General features: G+C 55.6%; 1 protein-coding gene and 1 long non-coding RNA gene across 13 annotated transcripts in view; both read right to left on the bottom strand.

Annotated features, from left to right (window-relative positions):
* The window catches only part of ABLIM2 (actin binding LIM protein family member 2), a 190,657-nt gene extending 186,745 nt beyond the window's left edge, over window positions 1–3,912 (bottom strand). For 7 of the 12 annotated variants that reach the window (XM_055245502.2, XM_055245496.2, XM_055245499.2 and 4 more), the window contains exon 1: window positions 3,699–3,845. In XM_055245502.2, coding sequence (XP_055101477.1) covers window positions 3,699–3,708 — 10 coding nt within the window. In that variant the 5' untranslated portion in view covers window positions 3,709–3,845. Of the gene's footprint in view, window positions 1–3,698 lie in introns of all 12 variants that reach the window. The other 5 variants (XM_055245497.1, XM_055245495.1, XM_055245498.1 and 2 more) reach the window with 3 other exon arrangements.
* Window positions 328–3,341, bottom strand: LOC134732785 (uncharacterized). The gene is made up of 2 exons (XR_010116315.1): window positions 2,646–3,341; window positions 328–606 (listed from the first exon to the last, which is right to left on the bottom strand). It is a non-coding gene; the product is annotated as an uncharacterized lncRNA (long non-coding RNA).
* Window positions 3,913–22,148: the final 18,236 nt, after the last annotated feature.

The raw sequence follows: 22,148 nt of genomic DNA, 5'->3' as shown, positions 1-22,148 counted from the left end.
CGGAAGACGAAGGAGGGGCAAAGGGACGTCTCACATGGTGGCAGGCAAGAGAGCGAGTGCAGGGGAACTGCCCTTTATAAAACCACCAGCTATTGTGAGCCTTAATCACTACCACGAGAACAGCGTGGGGGAAACCACTCCCGTGATTCAATTATCTCCACCTGGCCCTGCCCTTGACACGTGGGGATTATTACAACTCAAGGTAAGACCTGGGTGGAGACACAGCCAGACCGTATCAGCTCATAGTAGGCATTTTGTGCGTCTTTGCTGAATAATGAGTGAGTGAGATGGAACAGATGGCTCATATTCCATCACTAGCTTCCACGGTTTGGTGGTTTCTAACATTTTGTTGTTACTAGTAAGGCTGAGATGAACGTTTCTGTGGCTACGTCATTGCCCATTCTTGGATTAGGTGAAGAAATGTGTCTCTTCCAAATACTAGGATCTGCACCGTCCACAGTCTGAGGACTAGGGCTCAGGTTCGGGCTCTGCCACATCCTCTCCTTGGCCCTGGATAGCTGCTTTTCCTTCCCTTGGTTTCCCCCTTTGTGCAGGTGGGTGGGTTTGGGCTGGAACATTCCTCATGTCCCTTCCAGCTCCATGATCCTAAGAGCAGCATGGAAACCGAAGGCTGAGCCAGCCACCAGGCCTCCCTTGGCCCCACACCCCTGGTATGGACTGAATTGTCTAAATTCATATGCTGAAGTCCTAACCCCCAGTACTCCAGGATGTGACTATGCATGGAGACAGGATCTTTAAGGAGGCCACTAAGGTGACACGAGGTCATGAGGGTAGGCTCTAACCCAGTCTGGCTGGGGTTTTCATAACAGATTAGGACACAGACACACACAAAGGGAAGATGGCACAAGGACACAGGGACAGGGCGGCTGTCCACAAGCCAAAGAGAGAGGCTTTGGAAGGAAGTAACCCAGCTGACACCTTGATCTCAGACTTCTGGCCTCTAGAATTGGCCAAAAAATAAGTGTCTTCTCTTTAAGCCACCTGGTCTTTAGTACTTTGTTATGGAGCAAATTAACACAACCCCTCAGGAGCCTCTGTCCACCTGGGGGAATCTGACCTGCCAGGCCAGCAGCTGCCCAGGAGGACATTCAGGCTCAGAAGGAGCACAGGCCCTGCTCAAAGATCTGGTGCCCACTGGTGGCAGACCTGGCACTGGAATCCCCCCACCCCACCCCCTGCCCCAGCTCAAGTACCTTCCTCAACCCCACCCCCAGCTGGCCCCCTTGTGACCACGTGGGCTGCAGTGAGATGAAGCTACACCACACTGATTGTCACCTGCTGGGCTCACCATGTGTGGACTGGCACTGCACTCAGAACTAAAGGCCTGCCCGCCATACTACTGGGGAAACTGAGGCGGGGGCTGCCCCACAGCTAGGACATTGGATTCAGATCCAGGCCTGTCTGGTATGGGACGCCATCTCCTTCCACCCTGCCATGTGCTATATAAACAATCGCCCCGGCCACCTGAAATCAACAGGCAACAAAAGTAAGGCAACTGCATGGCCTCCATCCACACCCGGGTCATCTTGGAGGCGCCCTGTGTCGTGAACTGAAGATGTGCACACAGCCCGAAGGAACAGGAAGCCTGCAGCCCAGGAGGGTTAAACAGGTTGCCCTGGGCTCTGAGCCTCCGGCCCCTTTGGGCAGCTGGAGACCGGACCAGATGATGCTCAGCCACTCCTACCAGTGCTGAGCTCTGGAATAATGCCAGCCGGCATGGGGAGGGCCAAGGGGGACCTGCCCTTGTTGCCCTTGTTGATGATGGACGCTCCTGTCCTGCCAGACATACACAGTGGCCGGACGTTAGAGCCCACATGCCAGGAACAAGGGACCATGCTGTCTGCTCTCCCCCACTATGTGGGTGGCAATGCCTGCTGTGCACATCATCGGCTGGGGACAGGGCTGGGCAGGGGCGACAGGTGGTCCGGAGAGCACACACTGCCAGTTCCAAAGGGCTGGATTGATTCAGAGAGGCTGAGCTGAGCTGGCCACCCAGCAATGACCATCCCAAACTACCGAGGGCCTCCCAGGTGTGGGGCTCTTCATGTTGTACCTTGTCCCCTTCAGGCAACCAATGCTACCGCTCTTACAGGTCAGGAAGCCAAGATCTGGAAGGTGCCACCTATGGCTAAGACCACCAGGCAGGCACCATGGTTCAAACCCCAGTCTCTGCCCCCAACTGCCCCAGTGCCCCCACACCCCTTCTCGTCAGATGCAGAGGAGAGATGCCAGCACTGCTTCTGAGGCTCTCCCTGATGACAGGGGGACCACAGGTATCAATTATGGCCACAAGAAGCATAACATTACTGTGTGCACCCAGCCATTATCCCCACCTGCCATTAGATAAATGTGTCTGGAGGTTCTGCCAAGTCTCAGGGTGCCCTGCTCCCCAGCCACCCCCAGATAACTAGGTTGGCCATTTCAGAAATCCTCTTCCAAAGAGTTCTGCCTCCGACCTTTCCAACCGCCTGCCATTGCTCTCAGCTACTCCCAAAGGCTCCCTACAACGCAGTCCCTCCTTCCTTGGATTGGAGGGGGAGGGAGACAATCTCCCCAGGGAGGGGAGTCCCTGGCCCCTCAGCCCCCGCCCCCTTCTAGGCCTACAGCCCACAGGAAGCTCTTACTAAATTCACATTCTCTCCCCAGTCTGATATCCCCCAGGGGAAGCGGCTGTCCCCATTGGTTTCTGCACCATGGCCAAGGGCCATACTGCAGTCCCTGGCACGACAGGCTTAGAGGAAAAAGCACAAGAGTCAGGGAGCCCCAGGTTCGAATCCCCGCCCCCCTTTCTGAGCCAAGCAAGTGACTCAAGCCTGGTGTGCCTTGGGTCACACCCTGAAAAATGGGGTGACATTCCTTCCCTGTCGGAATGCAACGACAAGCCCTCAGCCCGGTGCGGGCCCCAGGAGGCTCTCAGATCCGGGCATCCTCAGGCCGCCTCCAGGGCTCACCGCCAAGGGCTCCAGTTCTAGGTCTCAGTTTCCCCAACAGCACAAGGCGCGGCTGGGCTCCAGCGCTGTGGGATTTTTCCAGCGCCACACGGAGGCTGTCAGATCCCGGAGGGTGGGTGCGGCGGGAAAGGCAGGGGTGCGACGCGCAGGGGCGAGGGGCTGGAGACGCGCAGAGATCGGGTCGGGGCCGGGTCTGACACATGCGGGCTCCGGGTCCCCAGATCTGCTGCGGAGAGTCCTGGGCGCCGAGGATCGGCCTGACGCCCCCAACCCAGGCGCTGCCGGAGCGGCGCAAGGGCGGCGCCCCCAGCTGCAAAGCCCCGCCTATCATCTCACCTCTGCGTGCCTAGGTCTGCTGGGCCCCCGGCCCTTCGCCCGGACCCCAGGCCCCCGCGCGGACCCTGACCGCTTTCTGCAGCCTGGAACAACCCGGACCCCCATGAGAAGCAAAGAAGGGGCGCCTTCCAGACAGCCTGGCGCAGCCACGCCGCCCGGCGCACTGGTAAAGGATCCCCGGGCCCGCGCCACTGAGCTACGCTCTCCGGGCGCAGGGCAGGGGGCTGCGCTCTGGCCGCTCGGGGCTGCAAAATCCTGGAGCAAAAGTTGGGTGGAGCCGCTGGGTGATTTTCCCCGGCGTTGCAGGTGCAGCCTCCGAATGCCACCCAGCCCTTGCGGCGCCGCGATCCAGCGCGGGGACCCGCTGGTCCCTCAGTCCCCAGCACTCACCTGTACTCATCTTAGCAGCAGCTCGGAGTCGGGGCGGCCCGGCGCTGCGACAGCCAGACCCTCGGGCCCGCAGGTGCCGGGCCCGCAGGTGCCGCGCCCGCGCTATCCCTCGCCCGCCCGCCGGCTCCGCGCCCGCTCCTTGCGCACCCGCCCGGCAGCGCCGCCGCAGCCCCTCGGCGCGCAGGCCACGCCCACGCCACGCCCACACCCACGCCCCTCCTGACGACCCCGCCCCGCGCCAGCTGCCTGCCGCCCGGGAGCACCCTGGGAAGTGTAGGCGCCTCGCCCCCACCGCTCGGCCTGGCTCCCCAGCTGCCGGGCGAGCGGACTACAAGTCCCAGCACACTTCGCGGCCAGCGCAGGCGCAGACGGGCGACGGTGGCTGAGGCCTTTCGCAATCGTTTTTAGATCGCTGCAGAGCTGTCGCCACCGCCTGAGGGGCGACCTGGGGACTGCCGCTCTCGGAAGTCCAGGAGTCGCCAGGAGAGCGGCGCAGGGAAAAGCGAGCTTGGTGCAGCTCCTCTTGAGTCGTGGAGCTATAAGGCGCCTGAAGACCTTCTGGGCCAACTCTTCTTTCCCAGTTTACAGAGAGGGAAACTGAGGCGGGGGCGGTGCTCGGGCAGGATTAGCCCGCATCTGTCGGCGAGGCTTGCACTGGCGGGGATTCGTGCGCAGGATTCCTGCCTCCGGGCCTGGGCTGTCCGCGCCTCGCCACCCACCCCAGGCTCCCGTCGCTCCTCGCCGGCTGGCGCCCAGCTGGGGGGCTGCACCGGGAGAGGTGGCGCGGCTCACTTCGGCGCAGTCCCCGGCCCCAGCCCCCACGGTGACCGGCTCCCCTGTGACATCAGGCGCCCAGCACAGGGCGTGGACGCGGGTGCAGGAGAGGGAGTCAGGGAACGGGGTCCCCACTGTGTGCCTGGTGCGACAAAAGGCGAGCTGCAGAGAGGTCGGGAGGAGCTGGCCAACACAAGGATGCCCACCGGGCGCGGAGGGCCTGGGCTGGAGAAGCATTTAGGATGCAGAATCTCGGGAACCTTGCATGGAGAGAGGCCAGGGACTTTTGGCTTGGGCCAGGGCTGTTTGGAGATGCTTTCAACAAGGGGAAGAAGATTGGGCACAGATGTAGACTGGATGGAACACCGAGGCAGGAGCAGATACTCCTCCCCCTCCCTCAGCAGCAGCCGTCTCCCCCAAGAGAGGCCAGGATGGGAGGCCAGGAGTACAGTGGCTCAGGGGGGAGCTGAAGTCCTGGGGAACAAGCCCAGCCACACACACCCTAGAAATGCAAGAGGCCCAGCTAGGTCATTCTGCCCAAAGCTGCAGGGTTCCCATGCCAGTCCACTGGGATCTTGTGCCATGTAATTGAGGGGGCGCCAGATCTAAGGATCAGTGAGCTAATGTGTGCCGTGACCCAGTGTGAGTTGAGATCAATAAATGTATTTGCTTTGCTGTTATTATTCTGGGTGCCTAACATAGGGCCTGGCACAGAGCAGGCACTCCGCAAATATCTGTTGAATAAACGGAGAGAAGGATAGAGGGGAGGGGAGAGTGCTGGCACCTGGCACTCCTGGATCATAGCCTGAGAGGTAGGCCAGGCACCCACCTGCCATAGGGGCACCCTGCTGCCACTTGCCCGCTAAGGAGCTCTCGGTCAGGCTCCCCCGCAGCCTCTGTTTCCTCCCTCTGTGTTTCCAAAGGCTCCTGAGAACCTCCCAGGGGTGCCATGATTTCCCCCACACAGCCTGGTGAGGACAGCAGGGAGCCCTCACACCTCTCCGCCAAGACCCTGTGAGCCAGAGGGTGGATGTGGGTGCCCCATTCCAGACTGGTTCCAGAGCTCAGGACAAGGGGCTGGGGAGCCTTAACAGTTCTCAACCTGGAAGGGCCTCGGGGCCATGTGGTTCCAACATCTTCTTTCACAAGGGCAGAAACCAAGGCCCAAAGATGTCCTTCCCCAAGTCACCCAACAAGTTAGTGACAGGGTGGGGCTTGAGCGAGGTCTTTTCTTTCCTTTCTGCGCCGTGTCTGCTGAACTGGGACTTCAGCGAATCTGCTGGTTGAACTGAATCGATTGAAACAGACTTGGTTCTCTGTCTATGGTACTACAGGCCAGGTGTGACCTCAGGCAACTTGCTTGCCCTCTGTGTGCCTCAGTTTCTGTATCCTTCAAATCACAGTGCATACATACTCCTTAGGATTCTCAAACACCTTCTATGTGCTGGGCTTTCTAGTCCTAGTGAAGAAAATAGACGAGAAATCATTTCACAAGCCACAAGATTCATTCTAGAAAAATGCTGCCCCTCTTATTTTTTAGCAGGCCTGGTGGGGTGTCAGGGGGTCTTCAAGGGGCTCGTGGACACAGGGAGGCCCCAAACATGTCAAACCAAGGTCCTTTAAAGGTTCATTAAATGGGGACCGGGCGCAGTGGCTCACGCCTGTAATCCCAGCGCTTTGTGAGGCCAAGGTGGGAGGATTGCTTGTGCTCAGGAATTTGAGACCAGCCTGGGCAACATGGCAAAACCCTGTCTCTATAAAAAATACAAAAATTAGCTGGGTATGGTTGTGTGTGCCTGTGGTCCCACCTACTCTGGAGGCTGAGCTGGGATGATTGCTTGAACCTGGGAGGCAGAGGTTGCAATGAGCCATGATTGGACCACTGTACTCCAGCCTGGGTGACAGACCCTGTCTCATGAAAAAAAAAAAAAAAAATTCATTAAACGTGTGTTTAGAGGAGGGCCTTGGTGGGTACCTTGGAGGGTACCAACATGGAAGCAGGAGCCCCTGCCCTCCTCCTCCAGCCTCAGCTCGCATGCCCTTCACCACACAGGGAAGCCGTGCAGTGACCCATGCCCCCTTCCAGCAGGCAGGGGGTAGAGACCTGAACTCTGGGGGCTCCCTTCTACCTCCAGTGCTTATCCAGGTTCCCCGGGGGCTCCCATCCCATTTCAGTGAGGATCCTGTCAAGCCCCTGATAGGCGGGTGCCCCAGGCAGTGGCCTCGAAGGCCCCAGGCCCCATTTGCCCATTTCCACACCCACACTTGCAGCACAGCCCTTGGCTGCACCGCTGTTCCTGAGGATCTGCCTGCTTCACTGGACTGTGGACTTCTCTGCTCTGCAGAGAGGAGTCTTATACAGGGGAAGAAACTTGGCCCAGGCTTCTCATTCCGGGAAGCACTAGGGGGAAAGCTAGAGCTTTCCAAGGCACCAGTGGAAAGGGCAGGGTTTACCTTCACCCCTCTTGGTGCCCCTGGTTGGAGGCTTCAGGATGCATCTCTGGACTGGCCTCCCTGGGACGTGCTTTCAGGCATTCTGCCTTCTTTTGGGATTAGGAGACACTTAGAGGTGACGTGTCCACCTTTGCACTGCTCTATGACGGGGTGCTCTGGGCTTCGGGGAGGACAGCAGTATTATGGGGGTCTGCCCGGGGGCAGGCCCAGGGCCAGCAGGAAGGTGACAGCCCCACAGGAGGCCAGAAGACAATGGTCAGAACCCCCAGTAGGACCCTGGGGAAACAAGGGCACCCCCTCCTTCTGAGTGTCCTAACCACTATTATGGGATGTTGGTTGTTCCAGTGATGGAGGGAGCAGAATGCAGAGAGGGCAGACCCAGGTCCATGGCCCGTCACACCCCAGGTCAAGCCATCCGAAGCCAAATGCTGCTTCCCTGGGGTGCCAGGTTTACATGTGGGGTCCCGGACCCGGTGATAGAGGCAGCCATAAAAAAACAAAATGGCAGCCAGGTGCAGTGGCTCATTCCTGTAATCCCAGCAGTTTGGGAGGCCAAGGCTGGCGGATCATGAGGTTAGGAGTTCAAGACCAGCCTGGTCAACATGGAGAAACCCCATCTCTACTAAAAATACAAAAATTAGCTGGGCATGGTGTCGCACGCCTGTAATCCCAGCTACTGGGGAGGCTGGGGCAGGAGAACTGCTTGAACCCGGGAGGCAGAGGTTGCAGTGAGCCGAGATTGTGCCACTGCACTCCAGCCTGGGTGACAGAGCGAGACTCCGTCCAGAAAAAAAAAAGAAAAAACAAAAAGGCAATTCAACACAAACACACACTTTCACAAATGTCTGTTGAAAACATAAAGCCAGGCACTCGGGTGAAGAACTTCCCTATGGCTTGGTCTGGGGAATACTTTTCCTGCATGGCTGAGCTAGGTGAGGCTTCATAAAATGTGAGTCCTGTGACCACAGGTAGAGACTTGTTCTCTTCGTGATAAATGCCCCCACCACAAGCACAGGGACCTGTTCACTGCTCTATGACCTTTAAATTGCTTCAAAATTAGGATCATTTGTCCTGAAAAAGCTATTGCCCTTTCAGAGAGTGTGAAGCTCTCAGAAAGTGTAGAAGGACACATGCTGGGTTGGGTTGGGGGCTGGGGCAGACCCCACAGTGCTGGCCTCGCATGGACTGGGGCAGGTGGGGCTGTGGATTTCTTTAGGCTGGGCCAGGAGGGAGAGGGGCCAGCACCCCATGGGCTGGCGGCTGCTTTAGGGGGCAGGGGAGCCTTGGTGGAGGGGTCCTGTCTAAACCCCAGTGAGAACAACTCCGGCCTGGCTCAGAGGTGGAGGGACGTGTGACACTGCACCCGAGAGCTCCCAGGGGCCAGGCCAGGTGAGGCAAACAGTGACGGCCAGGGCTGCTGTGTCCTTAGGGCTCTGCACCAAGGCTCAGAGGACCCTATCATTGTCATTGTATCATCATCATCCCGTTGTCACAGATGGGGACACTGAGGCATTCACTTACCCAATTGCAAACTGTGACCAAGTGGAGCAAGTAGGACGCACACCCAGGCCCTGCTGAAGAGAGAGCCCGTGGGCCTCAGCCCCATGGCCCTCCAGAATCTGTCATCCCCTCCAGGGGGCATTCAAGAGGTCAAGGCATGAAGCTGGGAGTCGTGGGGTCCAGTGTGAGGTGCACGGCCAGGGGACATGCTCCGCTTGGCCCAAGCTATGCCAGGCCTGCTGCCCCTACTCCAGGCTGCTGGGAGTGCCCCGTCTTCTCCCGGACAGCTCACGCTCACCCTCTGGACCTTGTTTGAGATCCCCTCTTGGACAAGCCTCCCTGGCCCTCTAGTGAAGTTGGGGGCCACCTCCACTCCCCCCAGGGGGTCTCCAGCACAGAGGAGAGTGCCCACTGAACTGTGGGATCAGCAGGTACCCGCACTGCAGCTGCCACTCTCACTCAGCAAAGGAAAGACGTCAGATCCACCTGAACCCCTTTCCCACCGTCCTGACCTCTCCCTGGGTCTGCTGGGGCTTCCCACAAATCGCTTCTACGGAGAGCAGCACCGTGTGGCTGCGCTTACCTGGGGCCTGAGCTAGAAAGAAGGTGCCTGCTCTGGAAACCCAGCGGTGTGGAAACGCCGCAAGTCGGAGACACAGGGCAGCAGACAGAGCAGACGGCGTCCTGAGGCCGTCAGGGGCTCTGCTCAGTAAGGGAGCCTCCAGGCTTTCTCTCACCAAAGTGGCAGGATTCCTTGTCCTTTCTTCATCTCTAAATACATTCCAGGAATTGATTGACTTCACAGCCAAATGGAGAAACAAATGAAATATGATTTCATTGTGGGATCTTTCCAGCCGCTCAATAATTTAAAACCACGCCACATGAAACCAGGAGTAAAAATAGCATGTGACTCATGGCTTGGAGCCTATCTCTCAAGCACGGGTCCACACACCTGGATTCTCAGGTAAGTCAGGCCCAGCCTCACCCTCGCGTGCCCATGGCTTGCCTGACGCCTCTGGGTGGGTCAGGAGGGGAAGCGCAGCTCTGGGTTACACAGTTATCTGTTCTCCCTAACACCCCATCTATGCCACAATTCCAGCTGCCCAGTTAACTCTGAGTGGTTTGTAGACTTGGCAATGTTTTGCCATCACAGAAAACTGACAAAAGATGGTTCATTACAAGTGATGGAAGGAAGGAGAATGTACAGGCCTGATTCGGGAATATGACTCACGCCGTGCAAGGCTTGGATGTGGCTGGTCTTCCAAAAGCGCTTCCTCCGATTAAACTTTATTCCTGTGCAGCAGAAACAGACAAGGACCGTCAGGAGCACCTGGGAAGGAACAAGAATGGGAGAGCAGAGCAAGGGGCAAGGTCTGAGGTGAGGTGCTGCCTCTATTCAGCCCCTACTGCATACCTGCCTCTGTGCTAGAAGTGAGATGAAGAAGCTCAGCTAGAGCAGGCAGGTGCATGAATCAGCCACGCTGTGGAACAGAGGACCACAGGCTTTGCTGAAGGGGCTTGAACAAGGGCAGGGCCTCTCTCCCAGTGCCGGAGGCTGACCTCTGCACTCTGCCTCTGCTGTCACACGGCATTCTTCTCTGAATGTTCCCCTTCTGTTCTCATAAGGACCTAGGATGGAGGGCCCACCTTAATCCAATACTGTCTGACTTCATCTTAACCAGTCATGTCTTTGAAGACCTGATTTCCAAATAAGGTCACATTCTTGGGGGCTAAATCTTGGGGTTAGGACTTCAACATATCTTTCTGGAAGGTACAGTGCACCCCACCAGAGGGGACCACCATTATTGGGCCCCACAAGGCGCATGGTCTTCCAGAGCCATGACCTGTGGGACCTGGGTGGAAAACTGCAGGTCTGAGGGCTCCCAGTTGGGGAGAAGAAATGGAAGCCCAGAGAGACAAAGTCACATGGAGCCAGGTCCCCAGGAGGCCAGAAGCCACAGTGCTCTCCCAGCCACGTGACCCTTGGTTGACAACCATGCAGGCACACAGCCCTGCAGGGGACCTAGAAGGCAGCCATCCCTCACAGTGAGAGCAGCTCTTGTCCTGGCAGGGCAGATGGGTCTGCCAGAAGCCTGCGCCTGGCCTTGTTGGCCTCACCGGCAAGCTCAAGCTTGCCCCCCAGCTGCTGATCAAGCAAGACATCGTGTCCCTTCTTAGCAACTTTGTCACCAGGCTGTGCTTCCCAGAGCTGCTGTGTGGGCATGGAAGGGATAAGGTTTCGAAGAAGCTTATTCAGGAGCCCTTGCCTGTGTGACTTACAAAGTGCTTGTTCTGTGGGCCTCCCAGTCGGGTGTTCCCTTGAGGTCATGGTGCTGAGTGTCACCCAGTCTTACAGACGAGACACTGTAGGCTCACCAAGGCTAAGAAATGTGCAGTCAGCTGGGTGGGGCTGGACCCGGCTCCCTGAGATGACCAGAGCAGGGCAGTCTCCACTAGAATTTCTTCTTTCGCTATGGCCAAGCTGCTTGGGGCAGGAATTGCGTGGTTTGATGATAACACTAATGGTTTGATAATAATAAAATGACTTTAAGTAAAGGAGATCACCCTCATCCAATCTGTTGAAGGCATTACAAGCAAAAACAGTTTCCAGTGGAGAAGAAGATCTGCCTCAAGATGGCAGCACCAACTCCTGCCTGAGTTGCCAGCCTGCCCTGCAAATTTTGAACTTGTCAGCCCCCACAATACCATGAGAACATTCCTTAAAATAGAACCCTGTTTATCTATCAATTGTCCTTTGTACCTGTCTGCTTACCTACCTACACACCCATTCATTCATCCATTCATCCATCCACTCCCATCCATCCATCCACCCACCATCCATCCATCTACCACCCTTCATCCATACATTCATATATCTACCCGTCTATCCACCCATCCATCCACCACCCATCCACCCATCCATCCATTTACCTATCTGTTCATCCACTCACCCATCCATCCATCCATCCATCCATCCATCCACCCATCCATCCATCCACCCACCCATCCACCCCCCATCCACCCATCCATCCATTTACCCATCCGTTCATCCACTCACCCATACAGCCATCCATCCACCACTCATCCACCCATGTATCCATTCAGCCATCTATCTGTCACCCATTCACCCATCCATGCATCCATCTGTCCATCTACCTACCCATCCACTACTCATCCACCCATCCATCCACCACCCATCCACCCATTCATCCATCAGTCTGTCCATCCACCCATCCATCTACCACCCATCAACCCATCCATCCATCTACCTATCCGTTCATCCACTCACCCATACGGCCATCCATCTACCACCCATTCACCCATCTATCCACCACCCATCCACTCATCCCTCCATCCATCTGCCCATCCACCTATACATCCATCTCTCGTCCACCCGTTTATCCACCACTCATCTACCCATCCATCTACCCATCCATCCGCCTACCATCCATCCATCCACCCACCCATTCACCATCCATTCACCTATCCATCCTTCCACCACCCATCCACCCATCCATCCATCTGCCACCCATCCACCATCCACCCACCATCCATCTGTTTCTATCAGTACTGTTTCTCTGGAGAAGCCAGAATGATATACTTTCCAAATCTATAATTCCCTGGGCTCCCTGGCACCATGACTTGAAGGCCCCTGGCTGAGCTCAGCCTGTCCTAAGCTCCTCCCAGCTCCAGAAATGGCACCTGCTGCCACCCCATTGCTCTCCCTGACACCTGAGAACCCGTCTGGGAGACTTCTCTTCCTGCTCCATCATATCAGTCCAACCCCGGGTCCTGCCTCCAAGCCCTTCCACAGTGTAGTTGGACACAAGTGCAGGCACCTTCTCCTGCTCTCTTTGCTCCTACTCCCTCCACCCCCATTCCTTCTCCTGCAGCCAGAGGGATTTGCTAAATGAAAGCAAATGCCACTCCATCACACCCCTGCCTGCCGGGGGCCTCCCTCTCCTCCTCTGCCTGGCCAAATTCTCTTCAGTCTTTAAGGATCAGCCCAGGCATCATCTCCTCCTAGAAGTCCTCCGTGGCCTCTGGCTGAATTGGGCAACTCCCATGTTTCCATGAGTCCTGGGACTTCCTCTTTTACAGGCTGGCCACTTGGAATTGTCATTGATTGTTTCCTTGTCTGTCTCCCTCACTAAACAGTAAGCTTTGAGTATTATGAGCTTCTCTGAGGAAAGCTGAGATTTGGAAGGGCCAAGGTAATGGGCCAGGTAAAGGATGGGGCGAGAAAATCCAGGAAGGCCTGCGTGTTTTACTTGACTTTTTGATTGCAGTACCTGGAACATTAAAAATCGAATGCTTTTATTCTATCTTGTTCTAAGGAGTATATGGGGCTTCTTACAAAGGAAGCCTTACTATAGAAAGATCTTTTTAAAAGCTGGTAAGAAAACTAGAGTTAAGGAAAGCTACATAGATTAGGAGGAAGTTGGGGCTGAGGTCAAGCCCTCGAATCTCTGCCATGGGTGGTGACACAGCCGAGGGCAGCCCCTCCTTCCTCTCTGTACTGCCCAGCAGCCCCAGCAGAGAGAGGAACAGGATCAGTTACATAATTCTTTGTGTCCACAGGATTAGAATTGCTGAGAAGAAACGCGCTTCCCAACCCTGAGACTTGAAGAACCCGCCTCTCCAGGTCCTGTGGGGTGAGGCCAGTCTGGCTTTCCCCACAGCCCACAGCCAACACAGCGTGCATCTCAGAGCACTCCTTCTCCTAACCATCCCTTCCTTCCTGTCCCTTTTTGTCACTGGATGCAGAGACCTGGGGACTTACCGTGCATACAATAGGTGATGAGCAACCATCTGAAAGGAACCTAGTTGTATAACGAAGTGGTATTTTTAACGTAAAAGTTACCCATAATTTCATGGAGAAAATATGTGATCATCTACATTTCTCAGGATGCCAAGGAAAATGAGCTTTTTTTACTTTGCTGCCCCCTGGTGGCAGAGTACCCTAATTGCAGGCATACTATCAAGGATCAGAAATCCCCTCCATCCCACCAGTGACACCCAGGCTGTGAAAAGTGGGCAGACACTGCCCTCATCAAAGATCACACAAACATCTGCCTTCAGCCAACACAAAGAGACAGAAGGGAAGGGGTAGTTCATGTAAGATCTTTAACCACCCTCCCTTCCTGATTTCTGAGGTCTTGGGTCCAGAGGCTGTGCAGGCTTGCAACTGTGATCTCATTAGGCATATGAGTGTGGAGGAGGTGGGGGCCAGTCAGACACGCCGTAGTCTCTGTTTTTGGGTGGGTTGTTTACTTCACTCCCATTTCCCCTGCTCCCTGCTTTCTTATAGCACCCCAGTTTTTTGTGCAGGGGCCACAACACCTACCCCATGCAGTCCGTGGACTTCTCAGTAAGTGAGTGACTCCACATCCAGCTCAGAAGGTTTTAATGAGTCTAAGGATGACCCCGTCTCTGGAGACAGACAGGCTACATTTCGTCAACATCCCTGGACACAAAGATTTGCTCCAGGAAAGGCATATGACCCAATTCGGGTCAATGGGGTGTGGCAGGTGGCTTGCTAAGAAAGGGTAGAAAGAACATCTCCTGACCTTCAGGAGAGAGTTTGGAAGCTGCCCTCTCTCCTGCTCTGGATATTGCAATGTGGGATGTACGCCAGGGACAGCTTGGGCAATTTTGTCTCCATGTGGGAAGTGAGCCTGAGAGTGAACCCAATTGTAAAGAAGTGGTCTCAGAGCCCCTAGATCAAGCCAGTCGTGAGGCCCACCTACCTCTGGACTTCCCAGTCCATGAGCCAAGGAAGACTTTTTCATTTGAGCCACTTGGACTTGAGTACGTTATTATTTATAACACTCCACGAAGCCCGAAGTCATCAGTGTTTGTGATGTCACTGAAACGAATGCCAGTGGGCTTAAGTGTCCTTGGCATGGTCTCCCTCAAAATACCATGGCATTTGGATTGCTTTTGGTTTAGAACACTGCAGGGGGCCCTCACCCCTCACCTGCTCCCTGGTCTGGCGGGTGTGCTCGGGGGATTCCTGAGAGCCTCTGGCTTCCCTGACCCCTCTTCGGAGGTGAAAAGAAAGATGACACCTCTCAACTCTACTTCGGGCAAGGCTCAGGAAGAAGGGGATCTCCACCGTGTGTCAGGGAGCCTCCTTAACATCCACCTCGCTGAAAGATGGAAGGAGAAATATTTCCAGTACAGAATGTTCCCAAGGCCCCCAGTTACCCACGCAATGCAGGCTGGCAAAAAGTCTTGCAGGCTGTGATCAGGACTTATTTACTAATGACAATTGACATTATTGTCTATGCAGCCTCCTGGGGAGGGGGCTCAGACCAAATGTCCCATTTTGCAGCAAAGACGGTGAGATAATGAGCTCCTGACCATGGGGCTCACTTGTCCGTCCACACACCCCATCTCAGGACAGCTGCCAGGTGCTAGAATGACCCACCCAAGGCTCAGCCTTCTGAGCTGTGTGCTGAGGGCTGGGTCCTATTTCCCAGGACACAGCACGTGCACCAAGCCAACAGGCAGCACACACGGCCTGGAAGCAAAGGGCAGAAGCTCTGTCCTTTGCAGGGACCTCCTTGTAAACTTTGTGCTTCAGTCTTGAGCTCTGTTGCATCAGAGGTCTGGGTTCAGGGTAGGAGAATGGCGATGTTTCTGCCAAGGGAAAGAATAAAGTCTCTGTTGAATCTGTTGAACCTGTTGAACCTGAAACTGGCTATTAATGGGCTACTCATCCCAATGGATGGGAAGGCAGTGAAGAGTTCTTCTACTGGGAGGGAGGGGGCAGAAGACTGCAAATGACCCTTATTACCATGAGAGCTGAGGGTGCGCCTTCACCATGAGAGCAGGGAGGAATGAGGAGCCTCAGCCCGGAAGCTTCACTGGGGCATTTCTAGGTTCTTCCATGCCCAGCGATAATGGTAAATAGGCAATTGCAACCGCTACTGACCGGCAGACACAAATGACTCAGGGCTCGGATACCTTAGAGCCGGGGGTGTGGGTCACCAAGCCTGACTGACAGGCTGTCCAGGGTGCATGGCAGGAGTGACTGGTGGAGGAGATGGTGGCATCCACCATAGCCCCGGGATCGCCTGCAGCCGCGGGTCTGGGGCTTGTCTGGCTAACCCTCCTGGAGGAGTCTGCAGAGACGGTGGGCAGCTGGTGGCCCCATGGTGGGCTGGCCTTTCTGAGGCAGGAGTGGGGGAGCCACATGGGGGTGGACTGTGGGGGCACCTGAGGAGCGGCCTTCTCATAGCCTTGGCCAGGTAGGGGAAACCAGTGGGGCAGAATTAGAATCTGACTGCACTGCTGCCTTGGCCACCTGCAGACGTCTCTCTCTGATTCCGCTCCTGGCTTCACTGACATCCGACATGGGATGGTCTTGGGGCTTCCTGGCACGCCAGCCCAGTCCTGAGAGGGAACTGGCAGCCACAGGCACACTGACCCATGGGGCATGGGAGCCTATGAATGCATGGCCCCCTCTTCCAAGCTGCAAGTGGACAATTTTTTTTTTTTTTTTTTGAGACAGCATCTCACTCTGTCGCTCAGGCTGGAGTGCAGTGGCGAGATCTCAACTCACCACAACCTCCACCTCCCAGGTTAAAGCGATTCTCCTGCCTCAGCCTCCCAAGTAGCTGGGACTCCAGGCACCCACCACCACGCCTGGCTAATTTTTATATTTTTAGTAGAGACTGGGTTTCACCATATTGGCCAGGCTGATCTCGAACTCCTGACCTCAGATGATCCACCCACCTCTGCCTCCCGAAATGCTTGGATTACAGGCGTGAGCCACCACACCTGGCCTGCAAGTGGACAATTCTAAGCCACGTTCTGCTCGGTTCCTCTGACGATCCCAGCCATGAAGCCCCAGGTGCCCGCAGGGGACAATTGCATGGACAATGCCCCCATATGGGCTGCCTCCCTCCCTGTTCCGTCTCCCCAGCCCCACTCCTGTTGCCCTGGGCCCTTTAGAAATTAACTTCCTCTTCTGGAACTGGGTCTCCAGCTCTGCTTTCCAGGGAGGGGCATGGGTGGGGGACCAGCTTGAGGCAGGGAAGGAGCAGGGAGAAGAACCCAGGCTGGCAGGCAGGTACCCAGGAGCCTCGAATGCCAGGCGCAGATGCTGGGCTCCTTGGGCTCTCAGCAAATGAAAGTGGCTGAGTCTTTGTGCCTGAGGTGTCTGAATAACAGCAATTGCAGACTTGACCCAGGAGGAGATGGAAAGACCGACAGAGACCACAGATGCCCACACATGCACAACTGGAGAGAGAGAGAGGGAGGGAAGGAGAAAGATCCAGAGAGGAAGAAAGAGGGAGATGCAGGGAAATGACAGGGGAAGAGACAGGGGTGGAAAGGAGGGAAAACAGGGTTGCTGGATGTGGAAGGTCAGCCCTGCCACCCCTCCAGCCTGGGGTTCTGTGGCACAGGACCTTCTGTTCACGGTTCTCCCAGGGACATTTGGGACCGGACCATTCTGGATACCAGGGGCGGGGTGGAGGCTTCATTCTGAGGGTGGATGCCTGAGGGCATTGGGGCTCTGTGTTCTCAGGGAGTCCTTGAAGAGAAAGGCCGAAGGGAAGGAAAAATCAAGAGATGTTTTGCTCACATTAGCCTCCTGCCCTGAGGATTCTGAGCTCATCCCAGCTGCTGTGAGGCAGCCGTGGGAGGATGTGCAGGGGTTCTTGCTGATGCTGAGTAATCCGACCTACTCTCCAAATAGCCAACTATCTGCTTTCTTGCACAGAAGAAAAGGGAAGTGGGGGGAGAGAAGATGCAGACACCAGTGGGCTCTGAACTTTCATCAGAGAGAGGTCCCCATGTGGGTTTCTGAGCAGAAATGCCCAGGACCCGCAGGACCAGCGTCAGCATTGTCCCATTGCCACTCCCTCTCTGGCACCACTCTGCTCGTCTTCACAATGGGCATGTTCACGTGCAGCCTGCAGGCTGGCGGTGACGGTTTCGTGGGGTGTTGTGCATGAGGAGGTGCTCATGAAGCCGGCCCCACCCACACACGCAGATGGCGAGAAGAGGGGCTTCCCCAGCTCTCTGACTCTGGCAGCTCAGTTTCCTGGGAGTCCTGCACCTCCCTGCTCCCCTGATGTGTTAACTGTCCTCCAGTGCTGGGAGGTCATGCAGGCAGGCAGCTGAGAACTCCCAGCTCACCCCCAAGCTCGGTATGCTTCAGGGTCTGACCCTAACGAGGGTCCCAGGCAGTGTACCCACGGGGCACTCCTGACCTCGCTGCAAAAGAATCAAAGCTGAACAGACACGGGAACCCCAGCGCACACAAACCAGACAGCACAAGGACCAGACGTCAGAGCCGTTTAACCAGCTCCACCACCCGCCGGGAAAGACACTGAATTCACAAAGACCTGGTTTTAGGCCAGGCACGGTGGCTCACACCTGTAATCCCAGCACTTTGGGAGGCCGAGGTGGGCGGATCACGAGGTCAGGAGATCAAGACCATCCTGGCTAACACGGTGAAACCAGTCTCTATTAAAAATACAAAAAAATTAGCCGGGCGTGGTGGCGGGTGCCTGTAGTCCCAGCTACTCGGGGGGCTGAGGCAGGAGAATGGCGTGAACCCGGGAGACGGAGCTTGCAGTGAGCCGAGATAGCGCCACTGCATTACAGCCTGGGCGACAGAGCAAGAGTCCATCTCAAAAAAAAAAAAAAAAAAAAAAAAGAGACCTGTTTTTAAGAAGTGATGAAATTACCTTTTATTTTTGCAGGGGTGGGTGAGTAAATGAAGGGATGCACGGGATAAAACTCAGAATGGTGAGAACCCAAACAAGGTAACTGTTACTGTATATAAAAGTTTAAAAAATAATAGTACTGAAACAACACCACTGCCACATAAGCACCCTCCTACGCCGGGCACACGGCATTCCCTTATGCTACCTAGAATCCTTCACTGAGCCTGCACCACCATCGCCCTTGCACAGACGAGGAAACCGAGGCTGACTCGGCAGAGGGGCCTTCCCAGGGTCATGGAACTGGAGGTGGCAGTGCCAGGACTGGAGACCAGGCCCACAGTGCACTGTGAAGGCACACAGTAGGTTGAAGTTGCTCTGCCAGGGCAAGTGTGGATTCTGGAATGTTTGTCCACTACACCAGGGTCAGTGCCTGCCCACTTGTGCCCTTCCTCCTGGGAAATCACTCCCCATAGCTTATTAACTCAGGCCCTCTGCTGCGGAGCACACCCAGCTACCTGCTGCTGCCCACGGCCAAGGTGGCCATACCTGCTCCTCGGGGCTGGAGGCCAGGAGCAGAGGTGCCAGCCAGCCTGGCAGAAGGGACTCTGGGGGCAGGGCCAGAGGCGAGGAAGAGCGGCCATCATAGCCCAAGGCTTAGCCATGCCCTGCCGCCCCTCTCTCCTGCCTTTCTCGGCGTCTTTGGGACCCCCTCCTGGCCTGTGGCCTTCCCTGGGCTGGGTTTCCTGGTGGCCCTCTGGAGTGCAAGAGACCCAGACTGGGCCGACTGGACCGCCCCACACCCCGACCAACTGTGAGACCCAGGTATTTCCTGAGCCCTCGCCTCTCCTCCTCCATAAAAGGGAGCTGGCACTGGCCTTGCAGGGCTGGCGAGGGGCGGAATGGCACAGGAGAAGGGACCTCAGGGAGTAGTGCAATAAACGCCTTCAGGCCAGGAGCTGGAGGTTTTAGATCGATTGATCGATCGATTCGGTAAAGTCGGGAACTTGGGTGAAAGGGCAGACTAGGCTGCATTCACTGAATGCCTTCTTGCTGCCAATTAAAACTGTAGGTGTGCAGGGTGACTGTCGTTCCTGCAGTTATGTGTGTGGAATCTCCAGTAAAGATGAACCTGACTGGGAATCATTTATTTTTCTGGCTAGGCTTATACCTCGCATGTGTCACAACGTTAACAGAGTTATTTATATATTTGGCCCACCAGTTAAAGAACCTCCTACAGATGTTACTCCCACTTTCTTGACAACAGGAGTGCTCAGTACTTTACGCCAAGCTGATTTTGAGGCTCATAACATTCTCAGGGAGTCTGGGTATGCTGGGAAAATCAGCCAGATGCCGGTGATTTTGACACCATTACATTTTGATAGGGACCCACTTCAAAAGCAGCCTTCATGCCAGAGATCTGTGGGTATTCGAACCTTTATTACTAGTGACTTCATGACTGGTATACCTCAACACCTGGCAATGAGATCCCTGTAGAGGTGGTATTAAAGATGGTCACTGAGATTAAGAAGATTCCTGGTATTTCTCGAATTACGTATGACTTAACATCAAAGCCCCCAGAACCACTGAGTGGGAGTAATAAACTTCTTGTTCTATTAAAAAAAAAAAAAAAAAAAAGGAAAGAAAAGGCAGACTAGGAAAACTGAGGACTCCAAGAGTCAGAGGTGGGCACGAGAGGAGACAGCGGAGCAGGGCCACCACAAGTTTGTGTCATCCGGTCCATCCTGACCCACTTCACAGCTGGGGACACCCAGGCTCAGAGAGGTTGAGTGCTCTGCCCAAGGTCACACAGCCAGCTTTTGGTAGATCCAGGAACACCAAGGTGAAGTACATCCGAATCCCAGTGTTTTTAGTGAATTGGATGGACCAAGGGGGCCTGCCAGAGCATTTTATCAGATCACTGTCATCCTTGTCCTTCCAGAAAGTCAGGTTCTGTTTATTATTTGCTCTCCCAAGGTACAAACAGACCTGGGACCTTCCTGTGTTTTCTTATCCAGAAGAGACACTGCCTTTCCGGGGGCCATAGGGGAAGGGAGTGGACGCTAATGCAGCAACAGCTACACGACAAAGGCCTGACGCCAGAGCAACCCTCAAGTTACTGAGTGTCCTTGGCACTTCACCTGTGTGACCTCCTCCCAACAGAGCTGGAGGCTGCTACTCCATTTCACAGGTGAGAAAACCAATGCCCTCCCCAGTAGCCAGCAAATGGCAGAGTAGAAGCACAGACCCTAAGTGGGCTTGGCACACAGTCACAGCTGGGACCATGAACCTCACCTTGCCTTCCTTCATTTAATCACAAACGGTGCTTCTGTGTGGGCTGGGGAGGAAGAGAAGTTGAATCCTGTATTTTTAGTGGCTTAAAACAGCATTTATTTTTGCAGTTTCTGTGGGTCAGGAATCAGGCACCTCTGGCTGGAGGCCACTCATGAGGTTGCAGTCAGCGTTGGCAGGGTCTGTGGTCTCATCTGAAGGTTCAGTGGGGGAGGATCCACCTCTGAACCTGCTCATGCATGAGCCTCATTTCTGAGATGAACAAACTGAGGCTTAGAGAGGTTAAGGGTCTCACTCCAGAAAATACAGCTGGAAGGATCAGGGCCAGGTGAATTCATCAGCCTGTGCGGAGACAGGGGCTCCAGGTGGACGCAGCTCCTGGGGCTTCCCAGGGCATGGAACCCACTGTCTTCTGTCTTTGCTGGCAGCTGCCACCGTTGGCACCCACAGCACACACCTCAGACATCAATCCACAAATCCCAGGCAGGCCAGGCCTTTCTGTAATCCCGTCCTGACTTCATAGATGTCTCCGAGGCTCAGGTGGGGCAGCTGCCAAGGGTCACACACTGGGGGTTTGGTGAAGGTGGGATGCAAACCAGGTCTTCCGGCCAAAAGCCCCTGTTCTTGCTACATCAAACAGCTTCCTGTGTCCAGTGACAGAGACACCTGAGCCCCAGTGCAGGGCTCTCACCTTGATGCAATCAACTCGTGACCTGGTCATCGCAAGTGTGGTGCCACAGGCATGGTGGAAGACACCCCCAGGGACAGCAAGTATGATGGTGGAGTCCAGGCCGAGGGGCCAGAGTGCGTGGGCCGTCCCCACGTTCATCCCACTCCCCAGCAGATGCTGGGAGCCCCCCACCCCTGCATCGTCTCTCAGCTCGCCACTCTGAAGAGTGAAGCCAGAAGCCCCAACCTCGCGGGCTACACTGGTGATCAGATGGGGCAGCCCAGTGGAGCGGTAGCTGAGTCAGCACATGCAGGATACATGCACGGGACACTGTCCCTCCACTGCAGAGATCCATGCACGTTCTCTGCCGTTCAATGCAGTACTACTGTATGCTTAAGGGCTGGGGATCTCACAACTGGAGAGAGGCAGATGAAGCCCAGCGCACCACTTCCTGGGCAAGCCATGCCCCTCTCCCATCCATGGAAGGGGTTGGTTTAGGAACGTGCCCTAGGGGCGCTCCCACTGACGGGGGAAGCCCAGGAGGGTCTTAGCCTAGCGCCTGTCCAAGACCAGAGCTCAATCCTGGGTGCTGCGGTTGTTCTTCTGATTTTCCACAAGAGGGCAGTGGCGGGTCAGAGCCGTCCTCTTCAGGCTGACCCTGACTGGGCCTGTAAATGTCAGGGGAGCTGTAGAGGTTGGTGCTCTGTCTACACGCGAGGAGGGACTTGCTCAAAGCTACCAGGGAGAGCTGCCCCCGGCTCCCAGGGCCCATCACACGCTTGTTCACAATGGGCGCTTGTGGGGAGACACACCACAGACAGGTATTGCAAACTCGTGGGAGGAGTCGGGGGCCCCGTGTCAGGGGCTGCTGAAGACCCCTAGGAGCCCCCTGTGCAAGGTGTGCTGTCCTTGGGCTGGGCCGGGGGCTCTGGGCCCCTGAAGAGGGACACCTCTTTTGTCTATAAACTTTCTCAGAAACACCATCCTCTATACACTTGCACCAACAAATGACTTTTATTATCACACTAATCACATTTCTTCTGATTGCAAATAAAAATAATCATCTTCTGATTTTAA

The sequence above is a fragment of the Symphalangus syndactylus genome, chromosome 16 (genome assembly GCF_028878055.3).
Source record: "Symphalangus syndactylus isolate Jambi chromosome 16, NHGRI_mSymSyn1-v2.1_pri, whole genome shotgun sequence".
NCBI lineage: Eukaryota > Metazoa > Chordata > Mammalia > Primates > Hylobatidae > Symphalangus > Symphalangus syndactylus.
Note: the sequence above shows the minus strand (reverse complement) of the source record. Positions and strands in the feature narration are given on the sequence as shown.